General features: G+C 46.0%; 1 protein-coding gene across 1 annotated transcript in view; it reads right to left on the bottom strand.

Moving 5' to 3' along the window:
* Nucleotides 1-23966, bottom strand: part of sema5ba (sema domain, seven thrombospondin repeats (type 1 and type 1-like), transmembrane domain (TM) and short cytoplasmic domain, (semaphorin) 5Ba) — a 182563-nt gene that overhangs the window by 95694 nt on the left and 62903 nt on the right. Inside the window, 5 exon segments of the mRNA XM_070437637.1 lie at nucleotides 1690-1903; nucleotides 9316-9354; nucleotides 9356-9382; nucleotides 9384-9413; nucleotides 10856-10918. Coding sequence (XP_070293738.1) covers nucleotides 1690-1903; nucleotides 9316-9354; nucleotides 9356-9382; nucleotides 9384-9413; nucleotides 10856-10918 — 373 coding nt within the window.

Below are 23966 nucleotides of genomic sequence, written 5' to 3' on the forward strand. Positions count from 1 at the left end.
CCTTGCTCTGCTCCATGCTCTGCTCCTTGCTCTGCTCCTTGCTCTGCTCCTTGCTCTGCTCCTTGCTCTGTACCATGCTCTGCTCCATGCTCTGCTCCTTGCTCTGTACCATGCTCTGCTCCTTGCCTTACTCCAGCTCCGCTCAGCTCACATACTACTGAGTTTCTATCCTCTGCCTGGCCTACTACTACTGTACTACTGTACTACTGTAGCCTGGCCTCCTTCCCCCTCCTCTCCTGCTTCTTCCATTTCTCCCTACTGAGTCTCCTCTGCCTGGCTCACTACTGTAGCCTCACCCTTCCTCTCCTCTCTTTCTCCTCCTTCCTTCTCCTTCTTACACCATATATTGACTCCTGAGTCTCTCTGCCTTCTTCGCCTCTCTCCTGGTCTACCCCTGTAGTTTAAACTAGAGCTCTCCTACCCGACCACAACACACCGGGTTAGGGCTGGGTAGGGCCTGTTTTTTCAGGGCTCGGGTATCACTACATTGATCACTAACAATTTGAAGCTGAGCCATTTGCTCGTGCTCTGCTGCACAGTACAGTCATATCTGACTAAGATCACAACATGGTGTCAGAAATGCTTCAACCTCGTCAAATATAAGACGGGAGAATATTTCACAGAAAATAATCATGTTCCTTGAGTTTTGTCAGAGTTTATAGTGATGAAAATTAGCTAACAGCTAACTGCTCTCTCATGTCTCTTCATTGAGCAGAGCAGTCCAAGTGGAGTCGTCGCCATGGACACTCACAGACTCAGAGCGAGCTGAGCTAGCTGCACACAGGGGGCTAATGGATTTACTAATAGAGGAAGTTATTTCTGATTTCGGGCTTTTGAAAGATCCTTACTTGTCGCTTATAATTTTTGGGGGTAATTTTAAATATATTTTTGTAAATGACTGTAAAGCCCAATATGGTAAAGCCCAAATTTGGCAGAAGCAATCGAGTCTGGGTAGGTTAGGGCCTGAACGTTGTGGGCATTTGCACGGCTTGAGCTTAAAATTCATGCCCGTGCGTGCAGGGCTCTAGTGCACACCTCTACCCCCTCACCATTCCTCTCTCTCCCTTTCTTCTCCCTCCTATTTTCTCCTCCTCTTTTCTCCTCCTACTCTATGGAGCCTATAACTAAATATGGTTGCTGTGTTTGAATCACTGCAGATAATAATCACAGTTTCGGAAAGGTTTGTCTTTTTTCTGCTGGAGTCAGGATGTATTTGTGAGGTGCATTCAGTAAAAAGGCCTGGTGTCAGCAACAGAAAGATTACAGACACCTAGCTAGGACTGTTGGGGCTGATGCTGGAGGTTTATCTAACTTAGCTTTTCTATAGTACCAGCCAATACCAGCTCATACTGTCCACAATACCGTACCTAGGTGGATTACACTCAAATCGCATACTTTATTTTGTGGGGCGGTCAAATTACCATGTTTTTTTACTTGGATACTAGGAAATAGTAGAAATGGTGTCCCTGAGAAACATGGTTGATAACAGACTGCACCAAGCCATTAACAATCAGGAAGCACTGGGCCTCTAACAAAGATCTTAGCTCCTATGCAATTCACTTTCATTTACTTTACCAAATTAACTAATACAAACACATGGTGGGCAGTGCGGGTGGTGTCAACACACACACACACACACACACACTACAAACGCACACACACAGCGAGATTTGTGTAACCGTTATTTACCGTTGAGCCACTTGGAGTTGTACTGGGCAGTCCGGAGGGGTGGCATGCCTCCTAGGCTCCGGTAGATGACGGGGTCGCGACCCGAAAAGTCTATGACAGTGGCGGCGAACAGCTCACCACTCTCCGTTACCACCGCCGTGGAGTTATGGCGAGGGTCATACGGGCACCGTGCCACGCCGTTCACACGATCCAACACGCTGGACATGTTCCCCACCTGAGCGAGGGGGAGGGAGGAGAGAGAGAGATATAGCGTGTGAGAGCAAGAAAATGATAGTAACAACACACTATCTTCTCACAGACCATATGGCTGTTTGATGTTTACATTCCAGTCATGTAGCTGGAGACGACCTTATCTTAATGCCTCCCTTCACCATTCACTCTCTATCACCCCCCACCCCTATTCCTGCCAGTTATCACTCTATCCCTCTCTTCCCTTCATCCCCCCCTTCCTTCCCCCCACTCCTTCATTCCACACTTTATAAAAATGATGCTCTAAAAACAACCCAATATGGGTTATTTGGTAACCCAGCACTGGTTAAATAGTGGACAGAACAATTTGGGTTATTTTGACCCAGCCAGTAGGGTCGTAGGGATTACACAAACATGGGTTAACTTAACCATCAGATGGGTATTTTTTACTGTCATGCTAGGTTGACCTAGCAGCTGGGTCTTTTTTAATGTAATCCTTAGGTTATTTTCAGGAGCCGTGGCTTATTAAGGGCGTGGCTTTCAGCTAGTGCTTATTGGCCACCCGTGAGAGTAAATGTCATTCCTGTTCATCATGTTAAGTTTACATCAAATCAAATTTTATTGATCATATACCCATGGTTAGTGGATGTTAATGCGAGTGTAGCAAAATGCTTGTGCTTCTAGTTCCGACAATGCAGTAATATCTATAACGACTACCTTAAACACACAATGAATAACAACTACCTTATACACACAATGAAAGGGGATGGAATGGTGGAGGTGATATGATCCTTGGCTAGTCTCTCAAAGCACTTCATGATGACCTTAGCTTTCCTGGGAACAGGAACAACGGTGGACATCTTGAAGCATGTGGGGACAGCAGACTGGGATAGGGATTGATTGAATATGTCCGTAAACACACCAGCCAGCTGGTCTGTGCATGCTCTGAGGACGCAGCTAGGGATGCCGTCTGGGCCGGCAGCCTTGCGAGGGTTAACATGTTTAAATGTTTTACTCACGTTGGCCACAGGGAAGGAGAGCCCACAGTCTTTGGTAGCGGGCCGTGTCGGTGGCACTGTATTGTCCTCAAAGCACGCAAAGAAGTTGTTTAATTTGTCTGGGAGTGAGACGTCACCGACGGGGCTGGTTTTCTTTTTGTAATCCGCGATTGAATGTAGACCCTGCCACATACGTCTTGTGTTTGAGCCGTTGAATTGCAACTCTACTTTGTCTCTATACTGCTTGTTTGATTGCCTTGTGGAGGGAATCAAATATGTATTCGGTCATGTTTCCAGTCACCTTGCCATAATTAAATGCGGTGGTTCGTGCTTTCAGTTTTGCGCGAATGCTGCTATCAATCCACAGTTTCTGGTTAGGGAAGGTTTTAATAGTCACAATGGGTACAACATCTCCAATGCACTTCCTAATAAACTCACTCACCGAGTCAGCATATACGTCAATGTATTGTCTGAGGCTACCCGGAACATATCCCAGTCCACGTGATCGAAGTAGTCTTGAAGCGTGGAATCCAATTGGTCAGACCAGCGTTGGATAGAGCTAAGCATGGGCGCTTCCTGTTTTAGTTTCTGCCTATAGGAGCGGAGCAACAAGATGGAGTCATGGTCAGATTTACCGAAGGGAGGGCGAGGGAGGGCCTTGTATGCATTGCGAAAGTTAGATTAGCAGTGGTCCAGTGTTTTGCTCGAGCGGGTATTACAATCAATGTGCTGGTAGAATTTAGGTAGCCTTGTTCTCAAATTAGCTTTGTTAAAATCCCCAGCTACAATAAATGCAGCCTCAGGATATATGGTTTCCAGTTTACATAGAGTCCAGTGAAGTTCTTCCAAGGTCGTCGAGGTATCTGCATGTGGGGTGATAAACAGTTGAAGTCGGAAGTTTACATACACTTAGGTTGTAGTCATTAAAACTCGTTTTCAACCACTCCACAAATTTCTTGTTAACAAACTATAGTTTTGGCAAGTCGGTCAGGATGTCACGTTCCTGACCTGATTTCCCTTGTTTTGTATTTATTTAGTATGGTCAGGGCGTGAGTTGGGTGGGTTGTCTATGTGTGATTTTCTATGTTGGGATTTTGTGTTCGGCCTGGTATGATTCTCAATCAGAGGCAGCTGCCAATCGTTGTCCCTGATTGAGAATCATACTTAGGCAGCCTGGGTTTCACGTGTGTTTTGTGGGTGTTTGTCTACCGTGTTAGTGTTTTCACCACACGGTACTGTTTCGGTTTTCTGCACTTCGTTTATTGTTTTGTATTTCAGTGTTCAGTTTGGTTTTAATAAATCATCATGAGCACGAACCACTCTGCATATTGGTCCGATCCTTCTCGCCTCTCCTCGTCCGATGAGGAGGACGAAATAGACAATCGTTACACAGGACATCTACTTTGTGCATGACACAAGTCATTTTTACAACAATTGTTTATAGACAGATTATTTCACTTACAATTCACTGTATCACAATTTCAATGGGTCAGAAGTTTACATACACTAAGTTGATTGTGCCTTTAAACAGCTTGGAAAATTCCAGAAAATTATTTCATGGCTTTAGAAGCTTCTGATAGGCTAATTGAAATCATTTGAGTCAATTGGAAGTGTACCTGTGGATGTATTTCTAGGCCTACCTTCAAACTCAGTGCCTCTTTGCTTGACATCAAGGGAAAATCAAAAGAAATTAGCCAAGAAAAATTGTAGACCTCCACAAGTCTGGTTCATCCTTGGGAGCAATTTACAAATGCCTGAAGGTACCACGTTCATCTGTACAGACAATAGTACGCAAGTATAAACACCATGGGACCACGCAGCCATCATACCTCTCAGGAAGGAGACGCGTTCTGTCTCCTAGAGATGTGAAAAGTGAAATCAATCCCAGAACAACAGCAAAGGATCTTGTGAAGATGCTGGAGGAAACAGGTACAAAAGTATCTATATCCACAGTAAAACGAGTCCTATGTCGACATAACCTGAAAGGACGCTCAGCAAGGAAGAAGCCACTGCTCAAAAACCGCCATAAAAAAAGACAGACTACGGTTTGCAACTGCACACGGGGACAAAGATTGTACTTTTTGGAGAAATGTCCTCTGGTCTGATGAAACAAAAATAGAACTGTTTGGCCATAATGACCATTGTTATGTTTGGAGTGAAAGGGGGAGGCTTGCAAGCCGAAGAACACCATCCCAACCGTGAAGCACAGGGGTGGCAGCAGGAGGGACTGGTGCACTTCACAAAATAGATGGCATCATGAGGGATGAAAATTATGTGGATATTTTGAAGCAACATCTCAAGACATCAGTCAGGAAGTTAAAGCTTGGTCGCAAATGGGTCTTCCAAATGGACGATGACCCCAAGCAAACTTTGAAAGTTGTGGCAAAATGGCTTAAGGACAACAAAGTCAAGGTATTGGAGTGGCCATCACAAAGCCCTGACCTCAATCCTATAGACCATTTGTGGGCAGAACTGAAAAAGCAGGTGCGAGCAAGGAGGCCTACAAACCTGACTCAGTTACACCAGCTCTGTCAGGAGGAATGGGACAAAATTCACCCAACTTATTGTGGGAAGTTTGTGGAAGGCTACCCGAAATGCTTGACCAGAGTTAAACAACTTAAAGGCAATGCTACCAAATACTAATTGAGTGTATGTGAACTTCTGACCCACTGGGAATCTGGTGAAAGAAATAAAAGCTGAAATAAATCATTCTCTCTACTATTATTCTGACATTTCACATTCTTAAAATAAAGTGGTGATCCTAACTGACCTAAGACAGGGAATTTTCACTCGGATTAAATGTCAGGAATTGTGAAAAACTGAGTTTAAATGTATTTGGCTAAGGTGTATGTAAATTCCGACTTCAACTGTACACGGCTGTGACTATAATCAAAGAGAATTCTCTTGGGAGATAATGTCCACCTTGTTGTCTAGAGACTGAACATTGGCGAGTAATATGCTCGAAAGCGGTGGATGGTGTGCTCGCCTTCTACGTCTGACCAGGAGGCCCCTCCGTCTGCCTCTTCTGTGGCGACGACGTTGTTTTGGGTCGGCCTCTGGGATTAGATCGCATGTCCAGGGTGGAGGTCCAAACAGAGGATCCGCTTCGGGAAAGTCGTATTCCTGGTCGCAATGTTGGTAAGTTGATGTCGCTCTTATATCCAATAGTTCTTCCCGGCTGTATGTAATAACGCTTAAGATTTTCTGGGCTAACAATGTAAGAAATAAAACGTAAAAAATCGAATTACTGCATATTTTCCTGAGAACGTGAAGTGAGGCGACATCGTCCTGCTCCTTCCTTGAATTTTCATAAATGTTTGTATTTTATATTGCTTATTCGTTAGAATTTAAAAATCACAAACAGAAAAGTATTTAGAGCCTTTTTATCTGTTTTTTTCACATCTTTTCCCAACTTAACCCACCAAGATAATATGCTGTAGGACGTTGGTACCCAGCCAGGTGCTAATGCATCTCTCTCCTCACTGAATGAATGACAAATGGATGAATGGGCAATAATTGTGCATGTTACTTCACAATGTAATTTATAGGCCTGAATGATAAGGAGGGTGAAGAGGTTGATTTAATTTAGAAAGACAATAGTGTAATGATGAGTTTGTGTTATTCCCATGTATTAGCGTTGGTACTCATGTTTATACCAAATCATTTGAACGCATGACTTGTGGGTTGATATCCTTCTCTTTTAAGTTTTACTTTGTAAAAAGATGCTGTTATTGGACTGTTTTATTTACTATAACTATATTACTAATCAAATGCATTGTAAAGGAAATGAAAACATGCTATGTGTTATGGGTAGGCCTTAAGAATATTGAAAACATATCCTTGACTCTATCCAAGTTGATGAGCGAAGGGAAGCAAACGATGCCAGCACACTGAATGAATGATAAATGGATGATTGGGCAATAATTGTGCAAGTTACTTCACAATTTAATATAAACTAGGCCTGACTGAATGATAAGGAGGATGAAAAGGTTGATTTAATTTAGAACAACAATAGTGTAATGATGAGTTTGTGTCATGCTTATATTTATCAGCGTTGGCGCTAGGGTTAATAATTTCACCGCTCGCCTTGTGGGTTGATTTGAGGGACTTGAACTAGTGGTTTTTCGTTTTTACTTATAGCCTAGAGCAGAGGTACTCAACTCTTACTCTACGAGGTCTGGAGCCTGCTGGTTTTCTGTTCTACCTGATAATTAATTGCACACAACTGGTGTCCCAGGTCTAAATCAGTCCCTGGTTAGAGGGGAACAATGAAAAAATGCAGTGGAACTGGCTTCAAGGTCCAGAGTTGAGTTTGAGGGGCCTAGAGTAACATAAACGAATGAAAATGTTATTATATTCTTTGAAAATATCGTTTTTTAGTATTCTAATGTTACCTAAGACCTTAATAAACACAACCAAATTATTCTTATTCTGATAGCATATATGAAATGTATTTATTAGACTGTTAGAATGTTGTTGCGTCACTGGCTGGAAGTGTCGAAAATAGCCTATAGGCCTACGTTTTCACTAGGACTTTGTAGAAGTATACAAAACATATCCTTCACTCTATCTAACCAAATAACTATTGTTGTATTTTTATATGGATATATTTCACTAATATTTCTACATGTTAAGCAATTGTTTATACACTATTTATCAAGCGTTGGCGCTAATGTTTGGGCACCTTGTGGGTTGATATGCATGTGACGCTAAAGGGGAAGCCCGGCAACATTCTCCAAGTTCTCTAGCAGGTACTTACTTATAGGCTAAAAGGCCAGGCATTTTTAGTATTAATATTTAATGACTATACAACAGAACCGATTACTATAAATTACATTTACTCTCATGGGTGACTAAAAAGATCCATCTGAAATCCACGCCCCTATGAAACTACGCCTCCAGTCATCTGATCTGTCCCGATGGGTCATATCTCAATAACCCAGCACCAATAACCCAACACCCAGCATCAATAACCCAACACCCAGCATCAATAACCCAACACCCAGCATCAATAACCCAACACCCAGCACCAATAACCCAACACCCAGCACCAATAACCCAGCCACCCAGCATCAATAACCCAACACCACCAGCAATAACCAACACCCAGCATCAATAACCCAACACCCAGCATCAATAACCCAAACCCACCCAGCACCAATAACCCAACACCCAGCACCAATAACCCAACACACAGCATCAATAACCCAACACCCAGCATCAATAACCCAACACCCAGCACAATAAAACCCAACACCCAGCACCAATAACCCAACACCCAGCATCAATAATCCAACACCCAGCATCAATAACCCCAACACCCAGCACCAAATAACCCAACACCCAGCACCAATAACCCAAGCACCCAGCACCATAACCAGCATCAATAAAACCCAACACCCAGCATCAATAACCCAACACCCGCATCAATAAACCCACACCCAGCATCAATAACCCAGCACCCAGCATCAATACCCAACACCTCAAGCATCAAATTAATCACCAACACCCAGCATCAACTAAACCCAGCACACCAGCATAATAACACACAGCTACAAATAACCCAACACCACAAATTGGAAGCCAGCATCAAAACACAGCATCAATAAACCCAAACACCAGCATCAATAACCAAACCCAGATATCCACCCAGCATCAATAACCAGCACCCAGCATCAATAACCAGCACCCAGCAATCCCAATAACCCCAACACTCCAGCATCAATAACGTACAGCACCCAGCATCAATAACCGAGCCACAACCCAGCCCACCCAAATAACCCACACCAGCATCAATTATACCCAGCACCCAGTCATCAATAACCCAACACTCCAAGCATCCACCAGATTATACCCAACACCTCAGCAATTCAATAACCCAGCACCAGCATCATAACCCAGCACCACATCAATAACCCACACCCATTCATCCAATAACCCAACACCAGCATATAATTCCAACACCCACATCAAACCCAGCAATAACAACCACCACGCACAAAACCCAACACCCAGCATCAATCAACACCAACCTACCCAGCCATCATCCACACACCAAACCACACCCAGCACCAATACCATAAAACACCCAGCATTCAATAAACACCACATCAAAACCCACACCAGCACCAATAACCCAACACCCAGCCACAATAACCCACACCACTAATACCCAACACCCAGACATTACCAGACAATAAACCACACACCCAGCAAGCAATAACCAACCCAGCACAAACCCCAGCAATCCATAATCCAACACCCAGCATCAATAACCCAACACCCAGCATCATAACAGTTTTTTTTTTAACAACCCAGCATTTTTTTTTACAGTGCACCACCTCCTTTACTCTCTCATCATGTCCTCCTATCACCCCCTACCTACACCCCTGTAGGTTATCACTCCATCCATCCTCCCTGCATCCCCCATTCCTCTTACCTCCCGGGTGATAGAGGGCTGGAAGGCGTTGGTTCCACAGAGTGATGACCTCAGTCTTATTGACCAAGTAGCACACGGAGGTAGTTCTGACACTCTACCTACAGGGAGTAGTAGAGAGCAGACAGGTTTGTTAGAGGTTAGAAACTGCCGTACCTTTGTTTTTTATTCAACAAACACCAAGAAAACGGATCGAAACGGGGAGGGACTACATGAACTTGATAAGGATCTGGGACCAAATGGCTCCTTAACAGCTTCTACCCCACAAGCCATAAGACTGCTGGAATAGTTCAGCAAAATGTCTACCCATGTTTATTCTAATCTATTATCATTTTTTGCACTGACACTCCAAAACACACACACACACAATATTGACGCCACAACCACACACACACACACTACACAGACACACAACACACACACACCACACCACACACACACACACACACACACACACACCACACACACACACACACACACACACACACACACACACACCACACACACCACACACACACACACACACACACACACACACACACACACACACACACATTCCTTCACAGTCTTCACATATGCTGCTGCTACTCTCTGCTTATTATCTATGCATAGTCACTTTACCCCTACCAACAGTACATATTAACTCAATTACCTCGACTAACCTGAACTCCTGCACAATGACTCGGTACCGGTACCCCTTGTATATAGCCTCGTTATTGTTACTGTTATTTTTATTGTGTTACTTTTTCCTTTAGTTTAGCAAATTTGTCTTACTTTTTTAAAACTCTGCATTGTTGATTAAGGGCTCGTAAAGAAAGCATTTCACCTGTTGTATTAGGCGCATGTGACGAATCAAATTTGATTCGAAACCTGATAAACGCTTGTTTTTGACATTTTGCTATGGTTTGCATCAGAGTGCACTAATGAATACGACCCAGCAATACTCACTCACGGCTCACTTTAGTGATATGACTGGAATGTTTTTATCTTTCATCTGTAAATTTAAACCTAATCTAATCTCATTTTTATAAAGCACTGTCTAACGTTTGAGGGAAAGAAACTTCTTTGTTGTCCTTAAATATTTTGTCTTGGTAAATAAATAAAATTTCTGTGTTTCAAACTTGAGGTCAGACGAAGATCTCCAGAGAGAATGGATTTTTTACTTTTCCTTCTCCGTTGGGCTTTTGAGATAAAAATAGCATGGCAATCAATTCTCACAAAGAAAAGCGAAATAACAAAATGATCACATCGTTTGTTATCAGCCGTTGGAAGTACAGAAGAAGGGCTCTGCCTTGAGTGTCTTACTAAAAAGTCTGTGTTATTTTTCACTTCCCAGCCAGAAAACACACTTCGATTGAAGGGGCCCAATAATCATAAAATCACTAGCCACTCCCACAAGACCCCATAGAGCCCCTTGACCAGCCAGTCAACAGACGGCTTTTAAAGTAAATGGTCCTATTCAGGGAAGGTTGTGTGTGTGTGTGTGTGTGTGTGTGTGTGTGTGTGTGGAGCCCTCCCGGGAAGTCTCAAAGTCGTTGTTTACCTCGGTCTTCCCTTTGCTCTGACAGGACCTCCTGGTGTCATCGTCCGGGCCCCATTCCGTTGCCTAGGAAACCAAAATAAACACATGTATAAAGAGTGATTGGACGCAGCATTCACCTGTTGCAAAGGGGGCTGCCTGAGTACTGCGTTGAAAGAGACTCACCGGCGCTGCCTGACTACTGCGTTGAAAGAGACTCAGCATGGCTGCCTGACTACTACATTGAAAGATACTCACCGGCGCTGCCTGACTACTGCGTTGAAAGAGACTCAGCATGGCTGCTACCTGACTACTGCGTTGAAAGAGACTCAGCAAGGCTGCCTGACTACTGCGTTGAAAGAGACTCACAGGTGCTGCCTGACTACTGCGTTGAAAGAGACTCAGCATGGCTGCTGCCTGAGTACTGCATTGAAAGAGACTCACCGGCGCTGCCTGACTACTGCATTGAAAAAGACTCACCGGCGCTGCCTGACTACTGCATTGAAAGAGACTCACCGGCGCTGCCTGACTACTGCATTGAAAGAGACTCACCGGCGCTGCCTGACTAATGCGTTGAAAGAGACTCACCAAGGCTGCCTGACTACTGCGTTGAAAGAGACTCAGCATGGCTGCTGCCTGACTACTGCTTCGAAAGAGACTCACCGGCGCTGCCTGACTACTGCGTTGAAAGAGACTCAGATGGCGCTGCTGACTACTGCGTTGAAAGAGACTCACCGGCGGCTGCCTGATTACTGCGTTGAAAGGACTCACAGGCTGCCTGACTACTGCGTTGAAAGAGACTCACGATGGCTGCCTGACTACTGCGTGAAAGAGACTCACCGGCACTGCCTGACTACTGCGTTGAAAGAGACTCACCGGCGCTGCTGACTACTGCGTTGAAAGAGACTCACCAGGCTGCCTGACTACTGCGTTGAAAGAGACTCACCATGGCTAACTGACTACTGCGTTGAAAGAGACTCACCATGGCTGCCTGACTACTGCGTTGAAAGAGACTCAGCATGGCTGCTGCCTGACTCCTGCGTTGAAAGAGACTCAGCAAGGCTCCTGACTACTGCTTGAAAGAGACTCACCGGCGCTGCCTGACTACTGCATTGAAAGAGACTCACACGGCGCTGCCTGAACTACTGCATTGAAAGAGACTCACCGCGCTGTCTGACTACTGCGTTGAAAGAGACTCACCAAGGCTGCCTGACTACTGCGTTGAAAGAGACTCAGCATGGCTGCTGCCTGACTACTGCGTTGAAAGAGACTCACCATGGCTGCCTGACTACTGCGTTGAAAGAGACTCACCATGGCTGCCTGACTCAGCTTGAAAGAGACTCACCGGCGCTGCCTGATTACTGCGTTGAAAGAGACTCACCAAGGCTGCCTGACTACTGCGTTGAAAGAGACTCACCATGGCTGCCTGACTACTGCGTTGAAAGAGACTCAGGCGCTGCCTGACTACTGCGTTGAAAGAGACTCACCAAGGCTGCCTGACTACTGCATTGAAAGAGACTCACCATGGCTGCTTGACTACTGCTTGAAAGAGACTCACCGGGCTGCCTGACTACTGCGTTGAAAGAGACTCACCAGCTGCCTGACTACTGCATTGAAAGAGACTCACCCGCGTGCCTGACTACTGCGTTGAAAGAGACTCACCGGCGCTGCCTGACTACTGCGTTGAAAGAGACTCACCGGCGCTGCCTGACTACTGCGTTGAAAGAGACTCACCAGGCTGCCTGACTACTGCATTGAAAGAGACTCACCGCCGCTGCCTGACTATGCGTTGAAAGAGCTCACCAGCGCTGCCTGATACTTATTGAAGAGACTCACCGGCGCTGCCTGACTACTGCGTTTAAAGAGACTGACCAAGGCTGCTGACTACTGCATTGAAAGAGACTCACCGGCGCTGCCTGACTACTGCGTTGAAAGAGACCTCACCGACGCTGCCTGACTACTGCGTTGAAAGAGACTCACCAAGGCTGCCTGATAAATGCGTTGAAAGAGACTCAGCATGGCTGCTGCTGAGTCTGCGTTGAAAGAGATTCACCGCTGCCTGACTACTGCGTGAAAGAGACTCACCAAGGCTGCCTGACTACTGCGTTGAAAGAGACTCAGCATGGCTGCTGCCTGAATACTGCTTTGAAAGAGACTCACCAAGGCTGCCTGAGTACTGCGTTGAAAGAGATTCACCATGGCTGCTGCCTGAGTACTGCGTTGAAAGAGATTCACCATGGCTGCTGCATTGAGTACTGCGTTGAAAGAGATTCACCATGGCTGCTGCCTGACTACTGCGTTGAAAGAGACTCAGCATGGCTGCTGCCTGAATACTGCGTTGAAAGAGACTCAGCATGGCTGCTGCCTGACTACTGCTTTGAAAGAGACTCACAGTGGCTGCCTGACTACTGCGTTGAAAGAGACTCAGCATGGCTGCTGCCTGACTACTGCGTTGAAAGAGACATCACCGGCGCTGCCTGATTACTGCGTTGAAAGAGACTCACCAAGGCTGCCTGACTACTGCGTTGAAAGAGACTCACCATGGCTGCCTGACTACTGCGTTGAAAGAGACTCACCGGCGCTGCCTGACTACTGCGTTGAAAGAGACTCACCAAGGCTGCCTGACTACTGCGTGAAAGAGACTCACCGGCGCTGCCTGACTACTGCGTTGAAAGAGACTCACCGGCGCTGCCTGACTACTGCGTTGAAAGAGACTCACCAAGGCTGCCTGACTACTGCATTGAAGAGACTCACCGGCGCTGCCTGACTACTGCGTTGAAAGAGACTCACCATGGCTGCCTGACTACTGCGTTGAAAGAGACTCACCGGCGCTGCCTGACTACTGCGTTGAAAGAGACTCACCGGCGCTGCCTGACTACTGCGTTGAAAGAGACTCACCAAGGCGTGCCTGACTACTGCGTTGAAAGAGACTCACCGCGTTGCCTGACTACTGCGTTGAAAGAGACTCACCAAGGCTGCCTGACTACTGCGTTGAAAGAGACTCGCATGGCTGCTGCCTGAGTACTGTGTTGAAAGAGATTCACCAAGGCTGCCTGACTACTGCGTTGAAAGAGACTCACCAAGGCTGCCTGACTACTGCGTTGAAAGAGACTCACCATGGCTGCCTGACTACTGCGTTGAAAGAGACCACCGGCGCTGCCTGACTACTGCGTTGAAAGAGACTCACCAAGGCTGCCTGACTACTGCGTTGAAAGAGACTCACCGGCGCTGCCTGACTACTGCGTTGAAAGAGACTCACCGGCGCTGCCTGACTACTGCGTTGAAAGAGACTCACCAAGGCTGCCTGACTACTGCATTGAAAGAGACTCACCGGCGCTGCCTGACTACTGCGTTGAAAGAGACTCCACATGGCTGCCTGACTACTGCGTTGAAAGAGACTCACCGGCGCTGCCTGACTACTGCGTTGAAAGAGACTCACCAAGGCTGCCTGACTACTGCATTGAAAGAGACTCACCGGCGCTGCCTGACTACTGCGTTGAAAGAAACTCACCGGCGCTGCCTGACTACTGCGTTGAAAGAGACTCACCGGCGCTGCCTGACTACTGCATTGAACGAGACTCACCCGCGCTGCCTGACTACTGCGTTGAAAGAGACTCACCGGCGTTGCCTGACTACTGCGTTGAAAGAGACTCACCAAGGCTGCCTGACTACTCGTTGAAAGAGACTCAGCATGGCTGCTGCCTGAGTACTGTGTTGAAAGAGATTCACCAAGGCTGCCTGACTACTGCGTTGAAAGAGACTCACCAAGGCTGCCTGACTACTGGTTGAAAGAGACTCAGCATGGCTGCTGCCTGACTACTGCTTTGAAAGAGACTCACAGTGGCTGCCTGACTACTGCGTTGAAAGAGACTCAGCATGGCTGCTGCCTGACTACTGCGTTGAAAGAGACTCACCGGCGCTGCCTGATTACTGCGTTGAAAGAGACTCACCAAGGCTGCCTGACTACTGCGTTGAAAGAGACTCACCATGGCTGCCTGACTACTGCGTTGAAAGAGACTCACCGGCGCTGCCTTGACTACTGCGTTGAAAGAGACTCACCAAGGCTGCCTGACTACTGCGTTGAAAGAGACTCACCGGCGCTGCCTGACTACTGCGTTGAAAGAGACTCACCGGCGCTGCCTGACTACTGCGTTGAAAGAGACTCACCAAGGCTGCCTGACTACTGCATTGAAAGAGACTCACCGGCGCTGCCTGACTACTGCGTTTAAAGAGACTCACCATGGCTGCCTGACTACTGCGTTGAAAGAGACTCACCGGCGCTGCCTGACTACTGCGTTGAAAGAGACTCACCAAGGCTGCCTGACTACTGCATTGAAAGAGACTCACCGGCGCTGCCTGACTACTGCGTTGAAAGAGACTCACCGGCGCTGCCTGACTACTGCGTTTGAAAGAGACTCACCGGCGCTGCCTGACTACTGCATTGAACGAGACTCACCGGCGCTGCCTGACTACTGCGTTGAAAGAGACTCACCGGCGTTGCCTGACTACTGCGTTGAAAGAGACTCACCAAGGCTGCCTGACTACTGCGTTGAAAGAGACTCAGCATGACTGCTGCCTGAGTACTGTGTTGAAAGAGATTCACCAAGGCTGCCTGACTACTGCGTTGAAAGAGACTCACCAAGGCTGCCTGACTACTGCGTTGAAAGAGACTCCAGCATGGCTGCTGCCTGATACTGCGTTTGAAAGAGACTCACCATGGCTGCCTGACTACTGCGTTGAAAGAGATTCACCATGGCTGGCTTGCTGCCTGAGTACTGCGTTGAAAGAGATTCACCATGGCTGCTGCCTGAGTACTGCGTTGAAAGAGATTTACCATGGCTGCTGCCTGACTACTGCGTTGAAAGAGATTCACCATGGCTGCTGCCTGACTACTGCATTGAAAGAGACTCACAGTGGCTGCCTGACTACTTCCTTAGAAAGAGAAAGTGGATGCCTGCAAATGACGCAACTGTTGACGGTAATATTAACAACACAACACAGACACCATGAAAAGACACAAACCTTATTGTTGTTTGTTAATTGCGTCAACATGGAGCTGAGTGGGCCAGCCAGTGGATTACAAGATGAGGTAACCAGACAGGACCATGGCTGTAGCCCAGATGTCTTTAGGATGGAAATAGCATCTTCTTCTCTCATTAAAGCTAAAGCAGTGTGTTTCAGAGTCCAATCCTCCACCACACACATACACCGTCCTCCAATCTTCTACCACACACACACCGTCCTCCAATCTTCTACCACACACACACCGTACTCCAATCTTCTACCACACACACACCGTCCTCCAATCTTCTACCACACCAATGCCGGGTGTTTCTCCACGGCCCAATTACATTCCTTTAGAACCGTATGCCTTGGTTTTAATTAAGAATGCCCTAGCTCAGTGCTGGGGCAGACACGCACGGACACACGCACGCACGCACACTGCTAACAGAGCAGAATTGGCCTTTTGTATAGGAGCCTGAGAGATGGTACTCTCTCTCATGGGTATCACTTCGTGTTTAGGTCTCTCAGTTTCACTAAAAATAGCCGTGGTGCTGCTGGGCTGACCCACTAGTGCTGGAACAGAGAGAGAGAAAAGCTAAAGTTGGCACGGACTCGGGCCAGAGTATACCCCCTATGTGACACTCCCCTCTCCTCCTCTCCCCTATCATTCTCCTCTCCACCTCTCCTCTAATCTATTTCAGCGAATGGGGGGCCTCTTTGCACACACTTGAGCAAAAGTCTAGCCATTCCGGTTCTCTCTCTCGTAGTATTGACTTTGGGACGGAGCATCCATAACACACAACACAACGACCACCATTTTGCCTTGTGGAACATTGCCATGCACAACAAGGCAAGAGACTACTACAGAGACCGCATCGTGACATGAAAACAGAAAAGCTCATGTCTGGACTCTGGAAACACATTAAAGTGTCCAGAAGCGGCAGAAGGAAAGGAAAGAGGGTAAGAAGGAAATTGATTAGTTCAATAAAGCTATGTTTAGCTCATTGAGAGGAACTGAGTCCTAAATGGCACTATTCCTTACATAGTGCACTACTTATGACAAAAGTAGTATACTATATAGGGAATAGGGTGCCATTTGGTCTGCTCACCCTGATGAGTCTGGGTGTTATCTCGGTCTGAGAGACTCTTTTCAATTAACCTTCCTCATACTGCCATTAATAGAGAGAGAGAACAGAGAGAGAGAGAACGGAGAGAGAGAGAACAGAGAGAGAGATAGAACAGACAGGGGAGAGAGAGAGAGAGAGAGAGAGAGAGAGTCTCTGAGAGACTCTTTTCAATTAACCTTCCTCATACTGCCATTAATAGAGAGAGAGAACGGAGAGAGAGAGAACGGAGAGAGAGAGAACGGAAGAGAGAGATAGAGAGAGAGAGAGAGAGGAGAGAGAGAGAGAGATGAGAGGAGAAAGAGAGAGAGAGAGAGAGAGAGAGAGGAGAGAGAGAGAGTCATGTAGGCCAGCCAGCCATACTGTGATTCAATTAGACAACTAGGACAGTTTAAACTCAGGACAGATAAGGACAGATAAGGTGTAAAATAAGATTTTGTTCTTAACTGACTTGCCTAGTTAAATAAAGGTTAAATTTAAAAAAATTAAATAAGAGCCAGGGCCTCAAATGAAATATTATTTGTGTAACTTTTTATTACCCTCATATCAAGGCGTTACTATAACACCATGACAGTCAACAAGCTCTTCATATACCATCACACATACCCTCTCTGGGTGGTCTGTCAAACACTCCACACGTCACACTGACCATAGAACTGTTTTTCAAATGAACTGTTACTACATGTCCTCAATAGACCAGCTCTAGGAGCGGAGTAGTGATGACGTGATTCAAAACAAATGCACACACATCCCTCCTTTCATACACCCCTCCATCCATTGGTGTGTGTGTGTGTGTGTGTGTGTGTGTGTGTGTGTGTGTGTGTGTGTGTGTGTGTGTGTGTGTGTGTGTGTGTGGATGCCTATGCAGTGAATCATCGTTTAGGTCATTACCATCTTTTCTCAGTGAGAAATGCTCTCAGCTTAACCCCTGCACCCCCGTCGCTCCGTCAAGTCCCTCTCTTCACCCCTACTGGAACAAAGTGAGCTCATAAAGTCCTACCCCAAATACCACAGGGCCCATGCACACCCAATACCACCACAACTATACCCCGTAGCCCCGGCTGTGACAGGCCTATAAACATGCACTCTGAGTGTGGTGACGGCTGTACAATGCCTGCCTGCCCGGGCTGGAGCTGGGCTGGAGCTGGGCTGGAGCAGGGCTGGATGGAGCTGTCTGTCTGTCTGTCTGTCTGTCTGTCTGTCTGTCTGTAAACAGGCCCATAGGGCCGCAGGGCAGTAGAGGATGAGAGAACAATGTAGGGATGAGGCTAGAGGCTTGAGGCCCTATTTCAGACTAAAAGGGTTCTTTTAGAAATAGTGATATATGACACAGTGATGAGGTGGAGGACATGTTAATATCACAATACGTACTATTCTATTCATATTCAATACTAAGTATTCTAGTTTGCCTTATCCTTTCATATGAGTTTGACATTACATTTGTGATGATTTTTTGTTCAATTGAGCTACTGACATTTAGAAATAAGGCTCAAACAGAAGATAAATCACTTTACAAGTTATTCACTCTAAATGTCAGTTTAAATGTCAGTTTGAAGGTAACTATAACACATTGGTTTGAGGAATACAAAATGGTAAATATTGAAAAACAAACTGAAGATAATAAAATAAAATCCCCCTGCTGCTTTACAAAACAGTCAATTATTCCAGTCCTGGACTGACTTGTTGATACGTTGTGCAACCACTCTTATGCATCTCTGATTTCATTCTCTTCTATAAGAAGGAGCAGCATACCACCCTGCATACCACTGTTGGCTTGCTTCTGAAGCTAAGCAGGGTTGGTCCTGGTCAGTCCCTGGATGGGAGACCAGATGCTGCTGGAAGTGGTGTTGGAGGGCCAGTAGGAGGCACTCTTTACTCTGGTCTAAAAAATATCCCAATGCCCCAGGGCAGTGATTGGGGACACTGCCCTGTGTAGGGTGCCGTCTTTCGGATGGGACGTTAAACGGGTGTCCTGACTCTCTGAGGTCATTAAAGATCCCATGGCACTTTATGAAAAGAGTAGGGGTGTTAACCCCGGTGTCCTGGCTAAATTCCCAATCTGGCCCTCAAACCATCATGGTCACCTAATAATCCCCAGTTTACAATTGGCTCATTCATCCCCCTCTCTCCCCTGTAACTATTCCCCAGGTCGTTGCTGCAAATGAGAACGTGTTCTCAGTCAACTTACCTGGTAAAATAAAATAAATAAATAAAAAAGGGCCAACCAACCACTCTTATGCATCTCTGATTTCATTCTCCTCTATAAGAAGGGCCAACCAACCACTCTTATGCATCTCTGATTTTATTCTCCTCTATAAGAAGGGCCAACCAACCACTCTTATGCATCTCTGATTTTATTTCTCCTCTATAAGAAGGGCCAACCAACCACTCTTATGCATCTCTGATTTATTCTCCTCTATAAGAAGGGCCAACCAACAACATAGATGCACCTTCACCAACAACATCAGTTCCCTCAAACTCAGGTGACACCGCATTTCTTCCAACTTTGTCACTTTGCCACTTTTGGAGGCAATAAGTATTCTGCCCCAGGCACCCTTTAAAGGGAAAAAGATCATTACTTTTTAATGGGCAAATAAAATAGCTGAAAATACAATTAGTGAGAGGATGAGGGATTCATCACTTTTACAGAAGAGAAATTATGTTTTGGAGGGAAATGTATTACATTTTACAGAGAAAGTAGGAAGTGTTAATGAAACAAACCGCTAACAGTGAGCCAGACAGTTGGAGCGATGGAAGTGTTAATGAAACAAACCGCTAACAGTGAGCCAGCAGTTGGAGCGATGGAAGTGTTAATGAAACAAACCCCTAACAGTGAGCCAGAACGTTGGAGTGATGGAAGTGTTAATGAAACAAACCCTAACAGTGAGCCAGACAGTTGGAGCGATGGACGTGTTAATGAAACAAACCCTAACAGTGAGCCAGACAGTTGGAGGCAATGGGAAGTGTTAATGAAACAACGCTAACAGTGAGCCAGACAGTTGGAGTGATGGGAAGTGTTAATGAAACAAACCGCTAACAGTGAGCCAGACAGTTGGAGCGATGGGAAGTGTTAATGAAACAAACCGCTAACAGTGAGCCAGACAGTTGGAGCGATGGGAAGTGTTAATGAAACAAACTGCTAACAGTGAGCCAGACAGTTGGACGATGGGAAGTGTTAATGAAACAAACGCTAACAGTGAGCCAGACAGTTGGAGCGATGGGAAGTGTTAATGAAACAAACCCCTAACAGTGAGCCAGACAGTTGGAGCGATGGAAGTGTTAATGAAACAAAACCGCTAACAGTGAGCCAGACAGTTGGAGCGATGGGAAGTTAATGAAACAAACCCTAACAGTGAGCCAGACAGTTGGAGCGATGGGAAGTGTTAATGAAACAAACGCTAACAGTGAGCCAGACAGTTGAGACGATGGGAAGTGTTAATGAAACAAACCGCTGACAGTGAGCCAGACAGTTGGAGCGATGGAAGGTTAATGAAAAACCGTAACAGTGAGCCAGACAGTTGGAGCGATGGGAAGTGTTAATGAAACAAACCGCTAACAGTGAGCCAGACAGTTGGAGCGATGGGAAGTGTTAATGAAACAAACCCTAACAGTGAGCCAGACAGTTGGAGCGATGGAAGTGTTAATGAAACAAACGCTAACAGTGAGCCAGACAGTTGGAGCGATGGGAAGTGTTAATGAAACAAACCGCTAACAGTGAGCCAGACAGTTGGAGCGATGGGAAGTGTTAATGAAACAAAACGCTAACAGTGAGCCAGACAGTTGGAGCGATGGGAAGTGTTAATGAAACAAACCGCTAACAGTGAGCCAGACAGTTGGAGCGATGGGAAGTGTTAATGAAACAACACCCTAACAGTGAGCCAGACAGTTGGAGCGATGGAAGTGTTAATGAAACAAACGCTAACAGTGAGCCAGACAGTTGGAGCGATGGAAGTGTTAATGAAACAAACCGCTAACAGTGAGCAGACAGTTGGAGCGATGGGAAGTGTTAATGAAACAAACCCCCTAACAGTGAGCCAGACAGTTGGAGCGATGGGAAGTGTTAATGAAACAAACCCTAACAGTGAGCCAGACAGTTGGAGCGATGGGAAGTGTTAATGAAAACAAACCCTAACAGTGAGCCAGACAGTTGGACGATGGAAGTGTTAATGAAACAAACCGCTAACAGTGAGCCAGACAGTTGGAGCGATGGGAAGTGTTAATGAAACAAACCGCTAACAGTGAGCCAGCAGTTGGAGCGATGGGAAGTGTAATGAACAACACCGCTAACAGTGAGCCAGACAGTTGGAGCGATGGGAAGTGTTAATGAAACAAACCCCTAACAGTGAGCCAGACAGTTGGAGCGATGGGAAGTGTTAATGAACAAACCCTAACAGTGAGCCAGACAGTTGGAGCGATGGGAAGTGTTAATGAAACAAACCGCTAACAGTGAGCCAGACAGTTGGAGCGATGGGAAGAGTTTAATGAAAACAAACCCCTAACAGTGAGCCAGACAGTTGGAGCGATGGGAAGGTTAATAAACACAACCCCTAACAGTGAGCCAGACAGTTGGAGCGATGGGAAATGGCTTTTGCTTAAACATGGATAGCACTCTGTAGATAAGACTAGGTTGCTCTGTGACATATGACCACAAGCATGTTGACTATTCATTATGGTTTGTGAATCATTTACATCTTAGTCATTTAGAAGACACTCTTATCCAGAGCGATTTACAGGAGCAATTAGGGAAGAACACATAGACAGATTTTTCCCCTAGTTGGCTCGGGGATTCTAACCAGTGACTTTTCGGTTACTGGCTCAACGCTCTTAACCACTAGGCTACCTGCCGAACAAAATGTGTCTGGAGAGAAGACACAGGTATTTCAGAGTGTTTGCTTCAGTGGGCTACAGCAAGTATGGTATTTAAAAAGATTGCTGTGACCGCTTGAGACTGCAATCAGTGGACTTGTACGTACACAGACTCTTATCATAAGGGAAAATCAAGTCTGAAATTTAAAAGTGAAAATAACAATCTTCAGAAGCCTTTATCAACCTGAAATACGATACAAGGCTCTCTCCTCTTCTCATGCATTGCAGAAGAGTTCTCCTGCAACAGAGTTATCAAATTAAGATCCTACATCTGTACAGTATACATACTCACTCAACCATAATGGTATGGACTAACAATCAATTTACTGAACTCTGAGAATCTATTTACTGTTGAATATATTTCCCCTCCCTATATCCTTGACTCAACCTCCAAATCTCTGTCGAACCGAGTGAGCGTTATGTGCATGATCTGTGATGAAGGTGTGGAGAGGAGGCAAAGAGATCATCCATCTCTGTACTGTCTGTTATAGCCTGCTAGCTGTACTTTACTCGAAGCCATCACTTCAATGAGCCCACGCCCCGCCTTGCTTCGTCCTCTTGAAGTCACTGACAGAGTACCCTATTCACGCTTGCACCCCTTCCATCCTCCACTCCCCTCCAACTCCTCTGTTCCCCCATCCCCTACATTCCCTCCATCTTTTACCCCCTCCATTCCCTTCCTTCCTCCGTCCCCCTCTCCACTCCCCTCTTCTCCACTTCACTCCCCCTGTCCCCTCTCCACTCCCTTCCACCCCCCCCCAGTCCTACTGACGAATGTGACAGGACTCTCAATGGCCTTCCTTCATTGTCCCTGAACGCTGATCCCTAGACAAGAGGGCGCAGATACGCTCTCCTCCCCCCGTGCACTCCTCCAGTCCTCCTCTGCTGCCCTCCTCCTTCTCCCTGTGCTGTACACTCCATCCCTCTAGGCCCTCTCCCCCTCCTCCCTGAGTGTGAGTCAGTGTGTGTCAGTGTGTCAAATGAAATCACATTTTATTAATCCCATGCTTCGCAAACAACAGGTGTGGACTGACAGTGGAATGCTAACGTACAGCCCTTCCCAATAATGCAGAGAGAAAGACGATAACTTGGCTATATACAAGGGGTACCAGTACTGAGTCGATGTGCAGGGGTACAAGGTCATTGAGGCAGACATATACAGTACAGTACCAGTCAAAAGTTTGGACACTCCTACTCATTCAAGGGTTTTTCATTATGTTTACAATTTTCTACATTGTAGAATCATAGTGAAGACATTAAAACTATGAAATAACACACATGGAATCATGTGGTAACCAAAAAAGTGTTAAACAAAATAAAATACGTTTCATATTTGAGATTCTTCAAAGTAGCCACCCTTTGCCTTGATGACAGCTTTGCACACTCTTGGCATTCTCTCAACCAGCTTCATGAGGTAGTCACCTGGAATGCATTTCAATTAACAGGTGTGCATTGCTAATTTCTTTCCTTCTTAAGGAAGGACAAGGTAGGGGTGGTATACAGAAGATATCCCTATTTGGTAAAAGACCAAGTCCATATTATGTCAAGAACAGCTCAAATAGGCAAAGAGAAACGACAGTCAATACAGAAAATGTCAAGAACTTTGAACGTTTCTTCAAGTGCAGTCGCAAAAACATTCAAGCTCTATGATGAAACTGGCTCTCATGAGGACTGCCACAGGAAAGGAAGTTACCTCTGCTGCAGAGGATAAGTTCATCAGAGTTAACTGCACCTCAGATTGCAGCCCAAATAAATGCTCAAGTAACAGACACATCTCAACATCAACTGTTCAGAGGAGAATGCGTGAATCAGGCCTTCATGGTCAAATTGCTACAAAGAAACCACTACTAAAGGACACCAACAAGAAGAAGAGACTTGCTTGGGCCAAGAAACACAAGCAATGGATTCTGTACTTCCTGGTGGTAAGGATAGACAAACAACACATCTGCCATGCTGATCCTCCACACGGGGGCCCCTCAGGGGTGCGTGCTCAGTCCCCTCCTTTACTCCCTGTTTACTCATGATTGCATGGCCAGGCACGACTCCAACACCATTATCAAGTTTGCCGATGACACAACAGTGGTAGGCCTGATCAGCGACAATGATGAGACAGCCTATAGGGAGGAGGTCAGAGACCTGGC

This window comes from Salvelinus sp. IW2-2015, linkage group LG36, assembly GCF_002910315.2.
Source record: "Salvelinus sp. IW2-2015 linkage group LG36, ASM291031v2, whole genome shotgun sequence".
Taxonomy (NCBI): domain Eukaryota; kingdom Metazoa; phylum Chordata; class Actinopteri; order Salmoniformes; family Salmonidae; genus Salvelinus; species Salvelinus sp. IW2-2015.